Source organism: Coenobita brevimanus, chromosome 63, assembly GCF_032717465.1.
Source record: "Coenobita brevimanus isolate Jiangsu-jjx chromosome 63, ASM3271746v2, whole genome shotgun sequence".
Lineage (NCBI taxonomy): Eukaryota > Metazoa > Arthropoda > Malacostraca > Decapoda > Coenobitidae > Coenobita > Coenobita brevimanus.
The window spans coordinates 14,242,279-14,264,272 of NC_137016.1; the positions used below are offsets into that span (position 1 = coordinate 14,242,279).

The window sequence follows — 21,994 nt, forward strand, 5'->3', positions numbered from 1 at the left end:
TGCCAGGAGAGTATTTATTATTTGAGTGTTCGATCCGTTGGTGAAAGTGGTTGTGGAGATACGATAAGTGTAGTTAGGAAATATCTAGTCTCCTCTCTCTCTCTCTCTCTCTCTCTCTCTCTCTCTCTCTCTCTCTCTCTCTCTCGTAGGGACCCCGGGAGAGGCTACCCAGTCGCAACATTTAAGACTAAGATGAATATAAGACCAAGGAAAAAATAGAGTTTTACAAGAGTTTTTAGAACATAGATGTAGAGACTTTATGCTGTATTTAGTACTATAGTCCGTCTGATTGATTTATACAGAGATTTCCTGATACTTCAGGTTATAATCAACTATACTCATTTTACTCTAATTTGGCCTAAAATTGTCATATCTTCATCTTGAATGCAGACCTATAACACGAGATTAACACTTGAATGCAGTGCTAGTCATGAAGAAGTGCTATGGAAAGGATGTAGAGCCGTAGCTTTGGCTTTTTCTGCCCCTGGGCTACGTGAAATACGCTGGAAAAGGACGAAAATTTATGCCAAGTTAGTGTAAATGTCGTATAGTATTCCATCCCATAAATCATTCCTTTAACATTTCTTCATAGCTACTGTATACTCTTTTCACTCTATCTTGGCCCAGATTTTCATGTTTTCAAGCTTATTTCACGTCGTTCAGTGGCAGAAAATGACACTACAGCTCTACATCCTTTCCAAAGCATTTTCTCACGACAAACATCACTTCCCATTGTTAAAGTATTTTTACAGCTCAGCATACATTATGGAGAGAAGGTAGTTTTGGGCCTAGTTAGTGTAAAAAGAGTATAGCATCATATTTCACTTCCCATCAGTATTCGACATGGACGAGTGGAAGATTTGTCTGGTGAGAGTTAATTAGTGAGAGACCTATTACATGGAGAAAGATATGTCACTGAATGAAAGCAATAATGGACAGACTATGGCAAGCACACACACACACACACACACACACACACACACACACACACACACACACACACACACACACACACACACACACACACACACACACACAGAAGGAGAGGGAGAGAGAGAGAGAGAGAGAGAGAGAGAGATCAATGCTTAAAGTTAGACACAGGAAAACATAACATGTGATAAGTGACGGTGTGTGGCGCCATCAGTTCTGTGGATATGGACTACTGGACCATGAGAAAGGGACGACCAAGAAGCGAAAATACATAAAAAAAGAAAAAAATTGACCCTGAAGCCCATAGTCTCCTTAATTCGTTTTCCTAATCGATTCATTTTGCTTATAACACCAAGGTCTCCTCTTCTGTGGTATATGAGTCACTCTAACATCACCATACTCTGCATAAATAACCTACAAAGCGATGTTACTCAGCCATGTCCAATAATAAATCGCTAAAGTTGAGTTGTTAGGGAGCTTGCTTAACCGAGGGGATTACAAGCCTAGTTTTGGTGCCAGGAAGAGAAAATATAATCTTATAAATCCGGCGATTACTTATAGTTAATGATAATCTTAAGACATTTTACCGAATGGAATAGTAAGATCATTTTTAGCCCACATAAGACGGAAGATTTCAGGAGTCAGAGAGAGAGAGAGAGAGAGAGAGAGAGAGAGAGAGAGACAGACAGACAGACAGACAGACTGACAGAAAGACAAAGAGAGAGAGAGACAGAGGGAGAGATAGACAGACAGACAGACACAGGGACAAGCACCCACCCACACACACACACACACACACACACACACACACACACACACACACACACACACACACACACACACACACACACACACACACACACACACACAAACGCACACACACAGAGGGAGTGAGGGAGAGAGACTGATAAATGATAAAGACTTACTGAGGAGGATCAGTGAATTAAATTGCTTAGGATCATGATATTAATAAGTCTCTTTGGGGGTAACTAATTAAAACCAACATATTATTAACATTATTATCACTGCACGCAGTCAGTCGAGATGAGGAGAGAGGAAGATGGATGTAGTGAGATGGAGGGATGGTGGAGAAGAGATGAGAGGGAGAGGAAGAAGTGGAGGAGGAATGGGAGGGAGATGGAGGGATTGAGAAGGGATGGAAAGGGAGGGGATGAGAGGAATAGGGAGAAGAGATGGGAGAGAGAGGGATGTAGGTGGAGAAATGTTGAAGGGATGCAAAGGAGAAAGATAGATGAAGAAGGGATGGGAGGGAGAGTGAGGGATGAGGGAATAGAGATGGAGAAGGGATGGAGGGGAGAAGGATAGATGAAAAGGAGACTGGAGGGAGAGAGAGAGATGAAACATGAGAGATTGTGAAAGGATTAAAAGAGGAGTAGATGAAGAAAGGATGGGGGAGAGGAAGGGATGGAGCAGGAGAGATCTGCAACAGAAAGTATGAGAGGGAGAGGGTAGGCTAGAATGAACAGGTAAGGGATGGGAGGGAGAAAGGGATGGGAAAAGAAGGAAGTTGTATTTTCCGAAACAAACTTTATATGAATACGAATAATTGTCTTCGATTGTACCTCTGTATACTCTTATGTGTATACTTGTAAGGATGTATGCAGTATATCTTTGCCATAAAGCCAAGTATACTACACAAAAGGGTATACCAAGGCCAGTATTCTCGTTACTTAAGGAGGCTCCCTATCATATTTTCCTTAGCGATTAATTTTGGATATGGCTACTTAGTATCCTTTGGTATATTGTTTATACAGAGTATGGAGGCACTGGAAGGATTTATATACCGCAGAGTAGGAAAGTAAGGTGTAATTAGCAAACTAAATCGTTTTGGAGAAGGCATGGCGGTACTGGAATGGATTTATATAACACAGAATAGGACAGTATGGTGTAATTAGCAAAATAAATCGCTTAATAGTACAGTAAGGGATAAAAAGCAAAAAGAAATCGCTTGAGGAAAGGTGTTAGGATGCTTCCTTCACCAACGAGAATCTGGTTTCACTTTCCGACACGGAGACCTTGACCCCCACGTCCCCCTTGCCCCCCTCTCCCCCTCCCTTCGCCTCTGTGGGGGGGGGATCAGCCAGTAAATATAAAGGCTTTCAGAAGGAACAGAGAGACAGACACGATCCAGCCCCACAACAGACAGGTACCGGAACACGAATCAGGAACAGATCAGAAAGCAACGATACAGCCACGTAAAATAAACAATAATGCTAATAATGCTAATAATAATAATAATAATAATAATAATAATGAACATAAACATAAACATAAACCTGTCTAGCTCCAGCCTTTAAACATAGATAACATTACAAACACTAACATTCAGAGTCCACCACTAAACATCAGGTATTTGACACGACAATAACATATTTATAAAAATTTCCTATCCTCCTGTCAATTACAGTAATGTTTAAAAAATATTCTACAATGTTGATTAATGTTTATATGTGTTGCAGCCTGAGACATCTTGGTTGTTAAGAGATGAAGCTCACCATATGGGTTGTACTGACAGGTGAGTTCTAATTATTTTTTATTAATTGCCTTACACTTACACCTCTCTTGGCTCATTACATTTGCTCTTGACAAACATTTATGATTTGTTTTTATCATAGGATGAACTAGGTGGCTTCAATTGTCTAGTATAGAAAAATATTACCTTCCACTAAATAATAACTCATATACTTGCCCGACAGACCAACCCAAGGAATCTATCTATCTATTTATCTATCTATGTCTATCGATCTATCGACCTATACCCTACCAAAACACTCACCCTGTCCTATTCTCATCTCTCTCTCTCTCTCTCTCTCTCTCTCTCTCTCTCCCTCAACTAATTGGTGTTCTGTTGTTCACGCCTGCACAGCCGTTCTTGGCGTGTCTTTTGCTGCCAAACTGGGCCATGGTAACGGCAACGGGTTCACCAACGGCCATGGCAACGGGTTCACTAATGGCAACGGTGCGATTGGTAACTCCTACCTTCCTCCTGCTGTTAATGGCAACGGCAATGGCAACGGGGTCACCAGCGGTATTAATGGCAACGGTTTTACCAACGGTGTTAATGGCAACGGAGCGAATGGTAACGGGTATACCAACGGTGTTAATGGCAACGGCTACACCAACGGTGTTAATGGCAACGGCTACACCAACGGTGCTAATGGCAACGGAGTGAATGGCAACGGCTACACCAACGGTGTTAATGGCAACAGAGTGAATGGCAACGACTACACCAACGGTGTTAATGGCAAAGGATTTACTAACGGTGTTAATGGCAACGGAGTGAATGGTAACGGGTACACCAACGGTGTTAATGACAACGGAGGGAATGGCAATGGTTTTACCAAAGGTGTTGATGGCAACGGTTATGCCAACGGTGTTATTGGGAACGGTTTTACCAACGGTATTAATGGAATTGGTGTTAATGGTAACGGAGTGAATGGTAACGGGTATACCAATGGTGTTAATGGCAACGGATTTACCAACGGGGTTAATGGTAATGGTTACACCAATGGTGTTAATGGCAACGGTTACACCAACGGTGTTAACGGTAATGAACTGATTGGCAACAGTTACACGAACGGTGTTAATGGCAACGGAGTGAATGGCAACGGTTACACCAACGGAATTAACGGTAACGGACTGAATGGAAACGGGTATACCAACGGAGTGAATGGCAACGGTGTCAATGGCAACGGGTACAGCAGCGGCAATGGTGTTAACGGCAACGGATACACCAATGGATATCGCAGGAGATTAAATGGAAACGGATATAGAAGCAGACTTAACAGCAACGGTGTTAACGGCAACGGCTATGTCAACGGTAATGGCAACGGTCTGGTCAACGGTAATGGCAACGGTGTGGTCAACGGGAATGGCAACGGCTTGATCAACGGTAATGGCAACGGTGTGGTCAACGGTAACAGTAACGGTCTGGTCAACGGTAATGGCAACGGTGTGGTCAATGGTAACAGTAACGGTGTGGTCAACGGTAATGGCAACGGTGTGGTCAACGGTAATGGCAACAGGTATTCGTATTCGGCCCCCGCCACTCCATCTGGCCTGTACCAGACGCCAGGCCGCTGAGCCGAAACACGTCTTCCTTAACGATTTCTTGCTGATTCTGCTCCGTTACTATATCCTTGTCTGATAATCTATGTCGACATTAAGAAGATATAGGAAGCAAAGAGGATATTAATGGGTAGTTCGGAAAATAAATCGCTAAGGAAGTGGTGCTAGGGAGCCTCCTTACCCTCGAGGACTCAACATTGACAAATATTTATTCATTCTCTGTCCTTATGTATTTAATTACTTGGCAAAGACAGACGCCATCATAAACGTCAGTGAAAATGTACTTCCTGTTTTACTATCAACAACCCACCACCAACAGAGAGAGAGAGAGAGAGAGAGAGAGAGTGAGTGAGAGAATGGGATGGTTTTTCTTTGAGCAATGGTTTTCATTTTTTTCGTTCCTTTCCACCTTAAGGATCTATGAAAATCCTTATGTCCCTCTTAATTTCTCCTGTCAATTCCCCCCCCCAAAAAAAAAAATAATAATAATTACTACACTTTTTCCAAAATGGCAATAGAATGTAGCTTCTCAGCTGCCAAGTCAAAATAGATACCAGTAAAAAAAAATCAGTAATTTATTTTTTGATGCCCAGAGTTCCTTGCAATCTATCGCAGTTTAAAAACAGCCTCTTATGCCCCTCCCCCCCTTTCCCGAAAATCTGTTTTGGTTTCGAGTTTGGGAACCACCGCTTTAGTTTTAAAAAATGGTTAACATATTTCAGAGGGCTATAGATCAGCAATAAATTTGGGGATGGGTGGGTTATGAGGCTAATAGCAATGTCTAACAGTAATAAGACTTAGGATATAAAACACGCCACCAGATTAAAAAGACTAAGGTTAATTTATTGAAATGATGTGGAGTGAGTGTACGTGTAGCGTTTCGATCAGAGGTGTTGGCACAGTGGGTGTGCAGTGTATTGGCAAAGTGGTCAGTATATTTTTTTAATGCAAGGAAGAGGGAACCAAAGGCCAGAAACCAGCAAGATTGTTCCCTCTAAGAAAAAACAAAAACTAGATAACAGGGAGCCAAATTAAAGATTTGTTCGTTTCGAGATGCCTGGACACACTGCACTTGAAAGAATGAAGGTCATAGGCGGTGGGAAATACAAACAGAGGAAGACAGTTCCAGAGCTGACCTGTTACATACATGAAGGACTGGGAATAACGGTTAACTCTTGCATTAGAGTTAGACAGAAAAAGGGATGAGAGTTTGTTGCTACATGGGTGCTAGTGTGTTATGTTTGTGTGTTTTCAATGGGGCGTCACTTTCCTTTTGCAGATGTGAGAGTACAAGGCAGAGTTCTGATGAGGTGTTTGTAAAAGATGTTAACCAATCTGCAAGATAAAAAACTTCTGCAATAAACTGCTATCACAGATAATTTTGGTTTAGTATCTTGTCACTGTTATTCCCTCTTAAGTTTACTGAGATTTGTATGGAGATGTATTACTGAAGATAAACGTAAATACAAGGAATCGTGTAAACAACTTGTGTCATAGAGCTGAAGATGGCCCCCATGAACGATCTCAAGCGATGTGATGTAGACTTAAAGGAATCTTCGAGTGATGGATCTTGTGGTACTGTGGGACTGATGATTTTAAGATATGCAGTAGCCCAGTTGACTTCTTCAGTAAATAAAATTGAAATGAAGCACGAAAGCAGATGCAATATTTTCCATGAGGTCTATTGGCTGGTAATTGTCAGCAAGAGGGTTGACAGTGAGAGGATGCAGTACCTTCCTAAGTGGATATTACAGCCAGGTGGATCACAGGTGGATCATGGCCAAGTGAAGAGATTAGTAGACAAATTCTGAGATGAAACAGGGCACAGAGGAGTATTGTCTGATGTTGTCGATCTGTCCTCACCTCAGCTTTCTCGGGGCGCCCGACATGACCTATCATAGCCAGGTTCTGTTGGGGGGTCACTTTCTTGAACCACAGGCTTGATCTAGAGACAGGCTGACCTAAAGTAACCTTAGTTTGACCTCAAGGGTACTGTCATTCGTGGCTGCTTTACTGGATGTGGGGGTAATAGATGAATACCCACGTGAATTGTTATGTTAGAAGACGTGTGTGTGTGTGTGTGTGTGTGTGTGTGTGTGTGTGTGTGTGTGTGTGTGTGTGTGTGGCTACAGCACAAGTCCGTCTACTACAGAGTGCGAGGAGGTCACTCCCTCTCCTTATATTTCTGATACAGGAGGATGGCACACACCTCGCAAAATACACCAAAATACACCTCGAATCTGACCTGAGTATAGGCTATACACCCCAAAACACTTATTGTCTCTCAGGGCTACACTATGGGTGTAGTTATGGGTGTAGTGGCAGGGGCAGACGAAGGGGGTGCCGGAGAGGTAATGGGGGCGACAAGGCAGTGGGTAAACAGAATGGGGAGATCAAAGGGCGTGGCTGGTCCTTCCTAATGGGTCGACTTTGTGGTGAGCATGTATCTCTTCCCCAACAGTGCCTCTCTCATGAAGTGCTTGAGAGAGAGAGAGAGAGAGAGAGAGAGAGACAGACAGACAGACAGACAGACAGACAGACAGACAGAGAAAGGATAAAGACTTACTAAGAAGGATGAATGATGAATTAAATGGCGCAGGATCATGACATTATATATAGTCTGTTTGATAGACCTGTGCAACCGAGATGCATGGGCGAGTAGGGTATGTTTGTTTCGCTGCTGCTGATTGGCCGCCGATGATTTGAATCTACACCTCTTCTTATTTTAAGATATATATTTATATTTTTCAATTGCCTTCAATACAAGCTGCCAGATTAAATATGGAATAATTTCCGAAGCTGAAGAGGTCAAAATTAGCTTTAAAAGTTTACTATTATCCATCCATCCATCCATCCATCATCCAATCCTACATTGCCCCATGAGGATATCAAAGAAAATTAAAGCTGATTATACAGTTTCATAAAACGATGAGTGACGTTTGAAATAAATTATCCACCCAAGGCGTACATCCACGTCCGACGCATGGTGTACACCTACGTCCGCATGTTGCGCTGTAATATCTACCGACGGTGTACACCTAAGTCCCACGTTGCACAGCAGTACATGCACTACATTTACTTCAATGACATCATCGGCGGCCAATCAGCAGCCGCGTATCAAACACACCGTACTTGCCGCATACATCCCAGCTGCACAGGTCAATCAAACAGACTATAATAAGTCTCTTTGGGGGTAACCAATTAAAACCAACATATTATTAACATTATTATCACTGCACGCAATCAGTCGAGATGAGGAGAGAGGAAGATGGTTGTAGTGAGATGGAGGGATGGTGGAGAAGAGAGGAGAGAGAGAGAGGAGGAAGCGGAGGAGGAATGGGAGGGAGATGGGAGGGATCGAGAGGGGCTGAAGAGGGGAGGGGAGGGAAGGAACAGAGAGGGATGGGGAAGAGATGGAGGAATGATTGCTTGAAATGAAGAAGGGATGGAAGGGAGAAGGATAGATGAAGAAGGGATGGAAAGGAGAGGGAGGGATAGGGGTGGAGAGATGGAGAATGGATGGACGGAAAAAGGATAGATGAAGAAAGGATGAGAGGAAGAGGGAGGGATAGAATGGAGAAATAAGGAAACGATGTGACGGATGGAAAGAGAGTGAGGGAAAGATAAGGAATGTGTCGAGTAAGCTTTGGAGGGATAAGAAGGAACGGCAAGGGATAGTTTGGTTAAAATTAAAAAAAAAAAAAAAAAATAAGTCCGCATTCCAGCCGGGTAAGGAGGCTCCGTAACACCTCTTCCTAAGCGATTTATTTTTGGATCTGACTGGTGAATATCTTTTGGTATACTATTTATGTAGAGTATGACGGTACTGGAAAGATTTATACATCACAAAATAGGACAGTAAGTTGTTATAAGCAAAATAAATCGCCTATGATAAGGTATGAGTGTCCTGGAAGGATTAATACAACACAGAATACGACAGTGAGGTGTAATTAGCATAATAATCGCTTAGGAAAAGTTATGAGGGTATTAGAAAAAATTTTGTAACATAATCCGTAAGTAAGGTGTTATAAACAAAATAAATCGCAGAGGAAAATGTATGGCAGGGCAGTAATTTCTGGAGAGGCTTGGGGGGCTATAGGCCTCCAATGTTTTCTATATATTAATTTGTCAAAACTTCAACTAAGATTGAGGGCTTATAAGACAGAACTTGAAAATAAAAAGGAAGAATAACTTTGAGTAGTTTTGTTGAATATTCAAACAAATCTCAATGTGTTTGATCGAATATTTCTAAATTTGATCCAAGTTGATCACAAACTAAATCGTAATAGTACTTAGATATTGATTATCTTATCATTTCTGTAAGACTGAACGCAGGGCGGTATATTTCAACCTGAATGTTGGCATGAAAGAAAAATCTTGGTAGAAGTGCAGCATACTGCTACAAAAGAGTAAAATGGCAAAATTTTTAAACTAATTCACAGTTTGAGTTGAAAGTTTAGACTGGCAGATAGTGAAGCCTTTTTTTTAAACACCCACCTCCATCACTAAATATACATGTCTCATTAAACGTCAACTTTTAGGTAGAATCAAACTAAAAAAAAAAAAAAAACGGATGATCTGCAAACTTAAGCGCTTCGATTTATTTTAAAGTTTGTAGTTCGGAAGTATATGCGTCTATTAATCAAGCCTCGGAGTCCCCAGGGGGGGGGGGACCATAAATGCCCCCGCCATCTGCCCCTCTGGTGACGACTCGAGGTGCCTGGAACCACTGTCTGACTCTTTTCTTCTTCATTTCTGCAACATTCGCGGCCTTTCATCTAACTTTCGCTCTGTTGAGCACCACCTCTCCTCCTCTAAACCTCACCTTCTTTTTCTGACGGAGACTCAGCTGTCTGAGGCAACCGACAGCAAACCCTTTTCTGTATCCTCTTACTTTCTCTATACTCATTTCAAAGCCAAAGGTGGCTGTTGTGTATACATACGCAACGACTTATCTTGCTCTCGTGTTCCTGAACTTGATTCTTCTGAATTCTCCACACTCTGGCTTCGGCTTTCCTGTCATTCTCTGACTAAATATATCTGTGCTGTTTACTTATCCCCTAATTCTACTAACTATCAAAAATTCTTCGACTATCTTACTTCTACGATGGAACACATTCTGTCCATTTCTCCTTTCTCTGAAATCTCCATTCTTGGATATTTCAATGTTCACCACCACCTTTGGCTCTCCTCTCCTTTCACGGATCCACCTGGTGAACAAGCCTACATCTTTTCTATCCTTAATGACCTAGAGCAGCTTGTACAGCACCCTGACCGCCTTGGAGAGAGCTCCAACATACTTGACCTCTTCCTCACAACTAATCCTCCTGCTTACTCCGTTAATCTTTTCTCTCCGTTGGGCTCCTCCGATCACAACCTTATTACCTTAACCTGTCCTATCACTCCGGTACGGCCTGTGGACCCTCCAGGGAAACGTCGTCTGTGGCATTTTGGAGCCGCGAACTGGGAGGCCCTCAGGCAGTACTTCTTTGATTTTCCCTGAAATGATTATTGCTTCCATGGCCGGGAGCCATCTGAGTGTGCCTCGCGCATTACGGAGGTTATTCTCTCGGGCATGGAAGCATACATTCCTTTCTCATATCCTATGACTAATGCAAGAAAGCCTTGGTTTAATCACGCTTGTTCTAATGCTGTCCGCAACAAGGAGAGGGCCTACAAAAGGTACCGGAGCCAACCCACCCCTGAATCACATCATCTTTACGTTTCTGCCCGGAATCGTGCTAAGTCTGTTCTTCACTCTACTAAAAATAATTTCATCCATACTAAATGCTCTCAACTCTCCAACTCGAATTCTTCCCGCTCCTTCTGGCACCTTGCCAAAAATCTTTCTAACAACTTTACCTCATCATCCTTCCCTCCTCTTTTCTACTCTGATGGCTGTGTAGCTATTTCTTCTACTGATAAAGCAGATCTCTTCGCACAGACTTTCTCCTCCAATTCCACCTTAGACGATTCCGGTGCTGTTCCTCCATCACTTCTCCCCTCTGACTTCCTCATGGCTGACATTAAAATTTCTTCAGTTGATGTATTTTCTGCCATCACTGGCCTCAGTACTAACAAGGCATATGGGCCTGATGCGGTCCCTCCTGTTGTTCTCAAGAACTGTGCTTCTGTGCTTACACCCTGCCTAGGCAAACTCTTTCGCCTTTGTCTGTCAAGTTGTACCTTTCCTTCTTGCTGGAAGTTTGCTCTCATTCAGCCAGTCCCAAAGAAGGGTGACCACTCCCAACCCTTCAACTATCGTCCAATTGCTTTAACGTCCTGTATTTCAAAAGTTTTCGAGTCAATTCTTAATAGAAAAATTTTAAGGCATCTTTCCTATTACAACCTTCTTTCCGATCGTCAGTATGGGTTCCGTCAGGGACGCTCCACTGGCGATCTTCTCACCTACCTTTCAGACTCCTGGTCATCCTCCTTTCGGGACTTTGGCGAAAGCTTTGCCATTGCACTTGACATCTCAAAGGCTTTCGATCGAGTCTGGCATAAATCTTTAATTTCCAAACTGCCCTCCTACGGTTTCTATCCTTCTATCTGTGCCTTCATCGCTAGCTTCCTTTCTGGTCGTTCTATAGCCGCTGTTGTAGACGGCCATCGTTCTTCTCCTAGATCTATCAACAGTGGTGTTCCTCAGGGCTCTGTCCTATCACCAACTCTCTTCCTTTTATTCATCAATGATCTTCTAAGCTGTACATCTAACCCTATCCACTCATACGCTGATGACTCCACCCTTCACCTTTCCATTCAGTTCCCGCAACGCCCATCTCAACAGTTACTTCAAGAAACAAGGGATGAGGCTATGGCACACCTAATGTCTGACTTGGCTCGTATCGCTGACTGGGGTAAAAATAATATGGTTGTCTTTAATGCATCTAGGACTCAGTTCTTACACCTATCAACCCGACAAAATCTTCCACAGGTATACCCATTAATGTTTAATAATATTTAGCTTAATCCTGCATCATCCTTGAACATGCTTGGGGTTTCATTTACTCAGGACTTATCTTGGAAAGATCATATTACATCTCTTGTAAAATCTGCTTCCAAGAGATTGGGTGTGCTAAGCCGACTCCGCTCTTTCTTTACCCCTGCACAATTGTTGACTCTATACAGAGGTTTTATCCGCCCCTGTGTGGAGTACAACTCTCATGTGTGGGGAGGCTCCCCACATACAGCTCTTCTCAATAGGGTGGAGTCAAAGGCTTTTCGTCTCATTAACTCTCCTCCTCTTACTGACTCCCTTCAACCTCTGTCTCTTCGCCGCACTGTTGCATCTTTATCTCTTTTCTATCGCTACTTTAATGGTCACTGCTCCTCTGAACTGTTTGCTTGCATTCCTCCACCTCTACGACGGGCGCGTAGCACCCGTCTGGCAGCAAACTCTCATCCCTTTTTTGTCCAACTCTCTAATGCAAGAGTTAACCGTTACTCCCAGTCTTTCATTTATGCAACAGGTCAGCTCTGGAACTGTCTCCCTCTGTCTGTATTTCCTGCTGCCTATGATCTCCAGTCTTTCAAACGCAGTGTGTCCAGGCATCTCAAAATGATCGGATCTTGAATTTGGCTCTCTATTGTATTTTGTTTTTCTCTTGGAGGGAACTGTTACTGCTGGCTCATGGCCTTTGGTTCCTTCTTCCTCGCATAAAAAAAAAAAAAAAAAAAAAAAATTGGTCTAGCCCCGCCAAACATCTGTTGAAAGTTACGGGCCTGAGTGGCGGTAAAGCAAAAAATTATATACCATAACCAAGAATAAGACAGTGTTGTGTAATAAGTGAAATAAATCGCTAAAAACTACAGTAAGGTTTTAAAAAAACAAAAGAAATAGCTCAGGAAAAGGTGTTAGGGAGATTCTTCAACCGATGAGAATTAGGTTTCACTTTCCGACACGCAGGCCTTGACCCCCATGTCCCCCATGCCCCCTCTGCCCGACCCCCCGCCTCTGTGGGGGGGGGGCATCAACCAGAGTATATAAAGACTTTCAGAAGGAACAGACAGACAGACACGATCCAGCCCCACAACAGACAGGCAACGGAACACGAAACAAATAACGGAAAAAGAAACAGACAGGTAACGAAACACGAAACAGAAGGGTGACTGAACATAAAAGAAACAGGAACGGAGCATAAAACAATCATCTAGACACGTTAAGGAAATAATAATGATACTACTACTACTACTACTAATAATAATAATAATAATAATAATAAAACTCGCTAGCTCCAACCTTTAAACAACGATAACATTACAAACACCAACATTCAGAGTCAACCACAAAACATCAGAAAATTGACACGACAGTAACACATATGTATAAACATTTCCTATTCTCCTATCAACTACTTTAGAATAATGTTTAAAACATACTCTAATATGTTGATAAATATTAATGTGTTGCAGCCTGAAACATCTTGGTTGCTGAGAGATGAAGCTCGCTACCTGGGTTGTCCTGACAGGTGAGTTCTATCTATCTCTCTATTGCCAGACACCTTAATCCCATACTGGATGGCCACAAACAAATCTCCTCCACGTCGCCCTGTCCCCCACCATTTCACTGCCCTGCTCCCAGCTCACAAACCTCTCCCTCATATACCTCTCCACTCCATCCCTCCATCTCATCCTTGGCCTCTCCCTCCCTCTCTCCCCTTCCACCTCACTCACGAACACTCTCCTCGTCAGTCTCTCACTCTTCGTCCTCTCCACGTCGCCAAACCACCTCGGTGTGTTCGCCTAATGCCTCTTATCACATCCACATCCACACCACAACGCTCCTTTACATCCTCATTTGTCAGTCTGTCTCTTCATGTGACTCCACAGGCTCTTCTCATATAATTCATTTCCACTGCTTTCACTCTTGACTTGTGTGGCTCCAACAACATCCAAGCTCCACTTCCATACGTTAAAGTTGGTATCACAATATTGTCATGTAGTAACTGTTTCATTTCTATGCTCACTTCCTTGTTTCTCATCACTGCTTTCAAGGAACAAGCAACCTTTCTTCCTTGTTATACCCTTTCAAGCACTTCATCCTCCAAACTTCTATCCTTACTCATCACACTACCCAAGTACTTAAATGTACTCACATTTTCCATTTCCTCATCACCCAACCTCACTGTACATTCACTGACTTCACTTCTCTCGAAGACCATAACTTGACTCTTCCCTACATTTACCTTTAGATTCCGTTTCTTACATACTCTCCCAAACTCATCTACCAAGCCTTGAAACTCCCCTTCGTCTTCACTTAACGACACAGTATTATCTGCAGACAACAGTACAGGGAGTTTCCAAATACTGCCCTCTCTTACTAGGGCCACTCCAACATCCACTGCCCTACCTTGTAACCCTTTTATAACCCCATCCATGTACTGATTGAACAACCATGGAGATATGACACATCTCTGTTTCAACCCAACCTTCAAATAGAAAAATTAACTCAGTTCACTATCCACATGCAATGCAGCCTTGGCACCCTCGTACATACTCTTCACAGTATTCAGCAACTTGCCATCTACTCCATATATTCTTAATACTTTCCACAGTCCTTGTCTATCCACCCTGTCATATGCTTTCTCCAAATCCATGAAGGCCACATGCAACTTCTTTCCCTTCTCTAGAAACTTTTCCACTAAATATCTAAGAATGAATATCTGATCTACACAACCTCTTCTCTTCCCAAAGCCTCCCTGTTCTTCTCCCATCTGTTATTTCCTTAACTCTGTCAATAAGTATCCTACCATATACTTTTCCTATTGCACTAAGAAGACAAATGCCCCTAGGATTACCACACACTTCTTTTTCCCTTTTCCTTTTGTACAAGGGAATAATTATACCTGACTTCCAATCCTCCGGGACTCTACCTTCCACCCAGGCCAATCTGCACATCTTCCACATCCATTCTACTACTGTCTCTCCCCCATCCTTCAGCATTTCACCGCACACTCCATCAGTTCCTGGGGCATTCCCCATTTTGACTTTCTTCATTGCTTCCACAACTTCTATCCTACTGATTTCTTCCTCTCTTCACACCTCCCTCCTTCTTCCAGCTATTCTCCAGCCATTTATACTCGCATTACGTTCATTATCTATGTTCAACATTTCCTTAAAGTGATCTCTCCATCTGCTCACTTTTTCTCCCTTCTCCACTACTAATCTACCATTTTCATCTTTCACTCCCCTACTAACTTCACTGCCACCCTGTCTAACTCTCTTTACCTCTTTCCAGAACATTTTCTTATATTCCCTCCACTTGACACTCAAATTCCTTCCAAATTCCTAATCCACTCTCTTCTTACTCTCTCTTACTAATCTTTTCACCTCTCTCTTCCGTCTCTCAACTTCTTCCACGCCCCTATTTCTCATCAATTTGTTATATGCTTTCTTCTTTTGTGCCACAGCCTGTCTCACTTCTTCATTCAACCATGCTGTTCCTTGCACCCCCTTTCGTCTTCTCGTCACCACACACATCACCTCACATACTGCACATATTATTTCTGTGAATATCTTGTACACACCTTCCACATCCCCCATCTGCTCCAATTCATATTTACCCAATCGTTCCTCCACGTCTCCCTTATATTCTGCCTTTTTCTCATTTTCTTTTAACCTTCCCACTCTCCTTCCGTCTACTCCTTCCTCCTGTCCTTCCCTGCTCCAATTTCTCCATATTACTTGGACCTTCATTCTGACCATCACCAAGTGATGGTCAGAAAGTCCACTCCCCCAACCTCTATACAGTATGCTCTTGCATCCATTACACATCTTCACGTCCTTTCATCCACACACACATAATCAATCATTGCCTTCCTTTCATTCAGTTCACCTCCCACCCTTCTCATCACTCGCCATGTATACCTATGGATCATTTTGTGCCCAAATAGGGTATTGGCTATCACCAACCCCCTCCCAACACAAATGTCTACTAAAGCACTGCCATTCTCATCTATCTCAGCAGGCACACCCCACTCACCAACTACTCCATCCACCTTCACATTCCCCACTTTACCATTCGTATCACCAGTCAAACACACTCTCTCATTCCTTCCAAACTTTTCCATTGACACTTCCACATTTGTCCAGAACTCTTCTCCCACTCTGCTTGCATGATCTTGCGTTGCTGCATACACGCACACAATTGCCTACATTTGTACTCCAGCTTTCAATCTTACCCACACCATCCTTGAACCAACTGATCCACACTCTCTTGTATTTTCCTTCCCTCTGTTACTCACAACGATACACACTCCTTCTTTTGCCCTCATATTCTCACCTACTCCTGCACATACAGTATACCCCATCTATACTCCCATTCTTTCACACCCTCACCTATCCATTTAGTTTCAGTTAATCCACATACATCCACTTTCGCACCCTGAAGCACATGGACAATCTCACCTTTTTCACCTCATCATTTGCACCCTTTACATTCCACGTCGCGATCCGTATCATGTCCTTTGTTCGTCATCTTTTGGTCAGTCCTGGTCCGAGACTTCTTGTTCGTATTTTTAGTTAGCTGTTTTCCGGGGAGGGGCACTAACCCTCTGCCAACCCATTTGCTGTGAGCTCTAATTAGTTTATTTTTTATTAATTGATTTACACTTACAGCTTTCTTGGCTCACTACACTTGCTCTTAACAAACATTTAAGATTTGTTTATATCACAGGATGGACTACGTGGCTTCAATTGTCTGTATAGGAAAAATATTACCCTCCACTTAATAACTCATTTAATGCCCAACAGACCAACCCAAAGAATTTATCTATGTATTTATTAATCTATGTATATCTATCTAGCGACCTATACCCTACCAAAACACTCACCCCACCTATTCTCTGTCTGTCTGTCTGTCTGTCTGTCTGTCTCTCTCTCTCTCTCTCTCTCTCTCTCTCTCTCTCTCTCTCGCAACTAACTGGTGTTCTATTGTTCACGAGTGCACAGCCGTTCTTGGCGTGTCTGTTGCTGCCAAACTGGGCCATGGCAACGGCAACGGGTTCACCAACGGCCATGGCAACGGGTTCACTAATGGCAACGGTGCGATTGGTAACTCCTACCTTCCTCCTGCTGTTAATGGCAACGGCAATGGCAACGGGGTCACCAACGGTATTAATGGCAACGGTTTTACCAACGGTGTTAATGGAAACGGAGTGAATGGTAACGGGTATATCAACGGTGTTAATGGCAACGGCTACACCAACGGTGTTAATGGCAACGGCTACACCAACGGTGTTAATGGCAACGGAGTGAATGGCAACGACTACACCAACGGTGTTAATGGCAACGGAGTGAATGGCAACGACTACACCAACGGTGTTAATGGTAACGGATTTACCAACGGTGTAAAAGGTAATGGCTACACCAACGATGTTAATGGCAACGGTTACACAAACGGTGTTAATGGCATTGTTGTTAACGGCAACGGTTATACCAACGGTGGTAATGGCAACGGTTATACCAACGGTGGTAATAGCAACGGGTATAACAACGTTGTTAAAGGCAACGGTTATACCAACGGTGTTAACGGCAACGGTTATACCAACAGTGTTAATAGCAATGGTTATACCAACGGTGTTAATGGCAACGGTTATACCAACGGTGTTAATGGCAACGGTTATACCAACGGTGTTAATGGCAACGGTTATACCAACGGTGTTAATGGCAACGGGTATACCAACGGTGTTAATGGCAACGGGTATACCAACGGTGTTAATGGCAACGGGTATACCAACGGTGTTAATGGCAACGGGTATACCAACGGTGTTAATGGCAACGGGTATACCAACGGTGTTAATGGCAACGGGTATACCAACGGTGTTAATGGCAACGGGTATACCAACGGTGTTAATGGCAACGGGTATACCAACGGTGTTAATGGCAATGGAATTATCAACGGAAATGGCAATGGAGTGAACGGAAATGGGTATACCAACGGAAATGGAAATGGACCGGTCAACGGTAACGGTAACGGTAACGGGTTTTCGTATTCGGCCCCCGCCACTCCATCCGGCCTGTACCAGACTCCAGGCCGCTGAACTGAAACACCTCCTCCTTAGCGATTTATTCCTGATTCTGCTTATACCTTGGATGACCACATTATTTATTATCTTTACTGTATTTATTTCCTTTAATGATTTTGTCTCTTATTCCCGTAAGGTTAGGAGGCTCCCATGTACCTTTTCCTAAGCGATTTGTTTTGGATGTGGCGGGTTAATATCCTTTGTATATTTATGCAGAGTATGGCGATATTTGAAGGATATATGTAGAAGAGGCCAGTAAGGTGTAATATGGAAAATAAATCGCTTAGGAAAGGGTGTTAGGGACCTCAACCGACTAGAATAAAGGTCGTTGTGTATCAAGACAATAAAGTTCAGTGAAAATTCAGTGTCTGAATTTCAAAGGTTTCTTTCCCTCATACCTATCCTTGTCTTATATCTATATAAAGTACTTAACATAATTATAACCTTCCCTTACAAGCTGCCTCGAAGGATATATAGAGTTAACAGATGCTCCCTGTCCTTGATGCACACAATAGGTCAATTCTGGAACTGTCTACTTCCTATATGCCTATCCTTGTCTTATTTTCATAAGAAACTTGATATCCTTATAACCTGCCCTACAGTACAAGCAGCCTCGAAGGACATTTTGACTTAACAGATACTCCCAGTGCTTCATGTATGCAGCAGGTCAACTCTGGAACTGTCTCGCTATGTCTATAGGGGCGTGTGTGTAACCAGGCAGTGGAATCGCCCAACTATATCAATGCCACCACGTGAAGGCACTTCTCTCCAGCTCCCTAGCACCTCTTCCTTACTGATTTATTTTCAGAACTATCCATTAATATCTCTTTTTCTTCTTATATCGTCTAAGGGGTCATTATATGAGTTCATATGCATAAAGATTCATAAGGCTTTTACAAAGATTCTCAACTTTAGAATATTTGTGAATATTATTCCAATCCCTGGAAAATATCGCCTAGCAAGTAGTTAAATGCAGGGAAGATTGCTGGACCCTTCCTGGGGGCTCCATTCTGCCCCAGTCCTCGCCTGGTTACAACTACTCTCCTACTTCCTACACTTGATGTAGTGTTGCCTACTTCCTCCTTAGCCTTTATCATTCGTTTTCTGTATCTGTCCTCCACTATTCCTATTTCTCCCATCTTTCCTGTCACTTCTTATTGCTTTTCTTTCCTTTACAGGTGGCTTTACATTGAGTGACACCCCAATTGGTTTCCTGTAAGCCAAGAAACAATTTACAACGCCGGGTGGTAACCATATAACCAAACCATGCGTGCTCCTTACGTGTCAGCAAGTGGGTTGGTGAAGGGTTAGTGCCCCTCCCCGTAAAACAAATAACTCGAAGTCGAATGGCCACCCCTTACGGAATCATGGCTTCTGGCAATAGAGGGATAGATGGATAGATAGATAGGTAAATTAACATTTATTATTCACTCATTACACCTCAACCTGAGTGGCAGGCCTGGCTTTGTACACCGGCACAAATAGACTAATGGTATTCATATCGTACTATAATGCAGGAAGAACCAGGACTCCCAGAGAAAAATGCTGAAATAAAACAACTTTATGTTAATGGCTCAAATTATATTTTACCCTCCAGTACTTTGGACTTCTGGAAGGGAACAAAGGACTTAAAAGATTACCAAAGAGGACATAAAAATGGTGCCAGCCCTGACACAACACTTGACAAATTACTGTTTTTTTCCCCTAAATTAAAGGTGCAAGATATACATTGTTGCTAAATCTACATTACATAAAAAAAAGTTAAAAATAGGGCAACTGACAGACGACAACATTTGGTGCTCCAGGCGTCCCCATCCTTGGCCTTCCTGCTCTTTCCCTATTGTTTTTCTTCTCACATTCCTTGACCTTCCCGATCCCTTCCCTTTGTTTTCTTCTTATATTCCTTGGCCTTCCTGCTCCCTTCCCATTGTTTTTCTTCTTACATTCCTTGGCCTTCCTACTCCCTTCCCATTGTTTTTCTTCTCACATTCCTTGGCCTTCCTGCTCCCATTCCATTGTTTTTCTTCTCATATTCCTCTCTCTTTCTCTGCCCATTCTTGTTAACTTTAACACTCTTTTTTTCTCTTTCCGTTCATTTTTTCTTCTTCCATATGATCCTATTCGTCATCCATTTTCTTTATCATAGTTCATTACTTTCTTACTCTTCTATTTTTCCACAGTTAGTGTCATTTCATTTTTCACTATTTTTCTCTTATGTTGCCTAATTCCTCTTTCTTCCGTCCAATGCCTCTTTCCATTTCCTGTTCTCTTATCGACTTATTCTCCTTAATCATTTAATTTTCTTTCCTGCTCCCTCCCCATTATTTTTCCTCTCAAATCTCTTCTCTTTAATCTGGCCCCCCTTCTTCCTTTTTTTTCTATCTTTTCTATCAGTTTTTCTCCTCCTCTCTATCCCGTGGACCCACTTTCCTTTTTCCTCTGATCTGCTTCTTTCACCAACTTTCCGCCTGACCCGCTTGACCTGAGCTTTTCTCCTTTCTACTAACTCGCTCCTGACTCTCTCTCAGCCTCTCCTTTCATATTTTTTCCCTGAAACTTTTCCTCCACTATGTAATTATTCCTTATCAAGCATTTATTGTCATCGTCATCTCTTGTCTTCTTCATTAAAGGTTTTATATTCCATCTTCTGCCATGGACTTTCTCATTCACACCTGCTACTTACGAACCCAATATTCCCATCACTGCATCTCTTCCTCATCTCTTCTCTCTCCTTCCATCTTCCAGTTTACTTATCAAACTCTCTCGTACTGTAAGTAATGATGCTGTTAGTTCAGTGTTCTTTATCTTCCTCCCTTTACATTCATCACTTAGAACCCTCATTCTTGTTACCAACACATTACAACTCCAGCTCACCCCCACTACACCACACCCCTCCAACCACGTTTTCTCTCCAACCAACCATCCAGTGTCCATCCACTCTCCATTTCTATCATTTTCACCACACCTAACCCTTCCAGCCAACACCCCGCACTCCACTACTATTTTATCACCCCTACCACACCTAACCCTTCCAGCCAACACCCTGCACTCCACTACTATTTTATCACCCCTACCACACCTAACCCTTCCAGCCAAAACCCTGCACTCCACTACTATTATGTCACCCCTGTCACACCTAACCCTTCCAGCCAACACCCTGCACTCCACTACTATTTTATCACCTCTACCACACCTAACCCTTCCAGCCAACACCCTGCACTCCATTACTATTATGTCACCCCTGCCACACCTAACCCTTCCAGCCAACACCCTGCACTCCACTACTATTTTGTCACCCCTGGCACACCTAACCCTTCCAACCAACACCCTTCACTCCACTACTATTTCCTCACCCCTGTCACACCTAACCCTTCCAGCCTACACCCTTATCTCCACTATTTTCTCAACCCTGCCACACCTGTCTTCCAACCTATACGTTTTCTCCAGGCAACATCCCTCCACCTTCTCACACCTTTTCTGTCCCACCACAAGTACAATCGCACATCTACACCACAAATTAAACCCATCCTCAATCCCCACCACATTTTCATTTACCCCTACATCACAACCACCCAAAGTCAACCCCACCCACCCCACACACCAATACCCAACCCCACCGCCTGGCTTCAGTAAGTCAATATCAACGCTATATTAAACCCACCCACCCTGGGTATTCTGTAAGGGGAAGGGAGGTGAGGAGGTGGAGGGGAAGGGGAGGATGGAGAGAGGACGGAAAGATAAATGAAGGGAGGTAAGGAAGGGACATGAAAATGGAGGAGAATGAAGATGCCGAAGGATGATGAGTGGTGGTGGGAGTCTGGATGGAAGAATGGATGATGAATACATGGGAAGGGAAGGGAGAATGAAAGAAAGGGAGAAAAAAAATGAGCGAAAGGAAGAGTTCTGCGAGAAAAATTAAAGGAGAGAGTAAGCAAAATGAGAGAGAA

General features: G+C 43.0%; 2 protein-coding genes across 2 annotated transcripts; both read left to right on the top strand.

Moving 5' to 3' along the window:
- Positions 1-3,435: 3,435 nt before the first annotated feature.
- Positions 3,436-5,034, top strand: LOC145404376 (uncharacterized). The gene is made up of 2 exons (XM_080275898.1): positions 3,436-3,466; positions 3,818-5,034. The coding sequence occupies exons 1-2, from the start codon at positions 3,436-3,438 to the stop codon at positions 5,032-5,034; spliced, it is 1,248 nt and encodes a 415-aa protein (XP_080132024.1).
- Positions 5,035-13,459: 8,425 nt separating this feature from the next.
- LOC145404377 (uncharacterized) lies at positions 13,460-18,062 on the top strand. The gene is made up of 2 exons (XM_080275899.1): positions 13,460-13,490; positions 16,972-18,062. The coding sequence occupies exons 1-2, from the start codon at positions 13,460-13,462 to the stop codon at positions 18,060-18,062; spliced, it is 1,122 nt and encodes a 373-aa protein (XP_080132025.1).
- The last annotated feature ends 3,932 nt before the right edge of the window (positions 18,063-21,994 follow it).

Coding starts and splice junctions, on each gene's coding strand:
- LOC145404377 (XM_080275899.1), top strand. CDS start 13,460: ATGAAGCTCGCTACCTGGGTTGTCCTGACAG. Junction 13,491..16,971: donor TACCTGGGTTGTCCTGACAG/GTGAGTTCTATC, acceptor ACGAGTGCACAG/CCGTTCTTGGCGTGTCTGTT.
- LOC145404376 (XM_080275898.1), top strand. CDS start 3,436: ATGAAGCTCACCATATGGGTTGTACTGACAG. Junction 3,467..3,817: donor CATATGGGTTGTACTGACAG/GTGAGTTCTAAT, acceptor ACGCCTGCACAG/CCGTTCTTGGCGTGTCTTTT.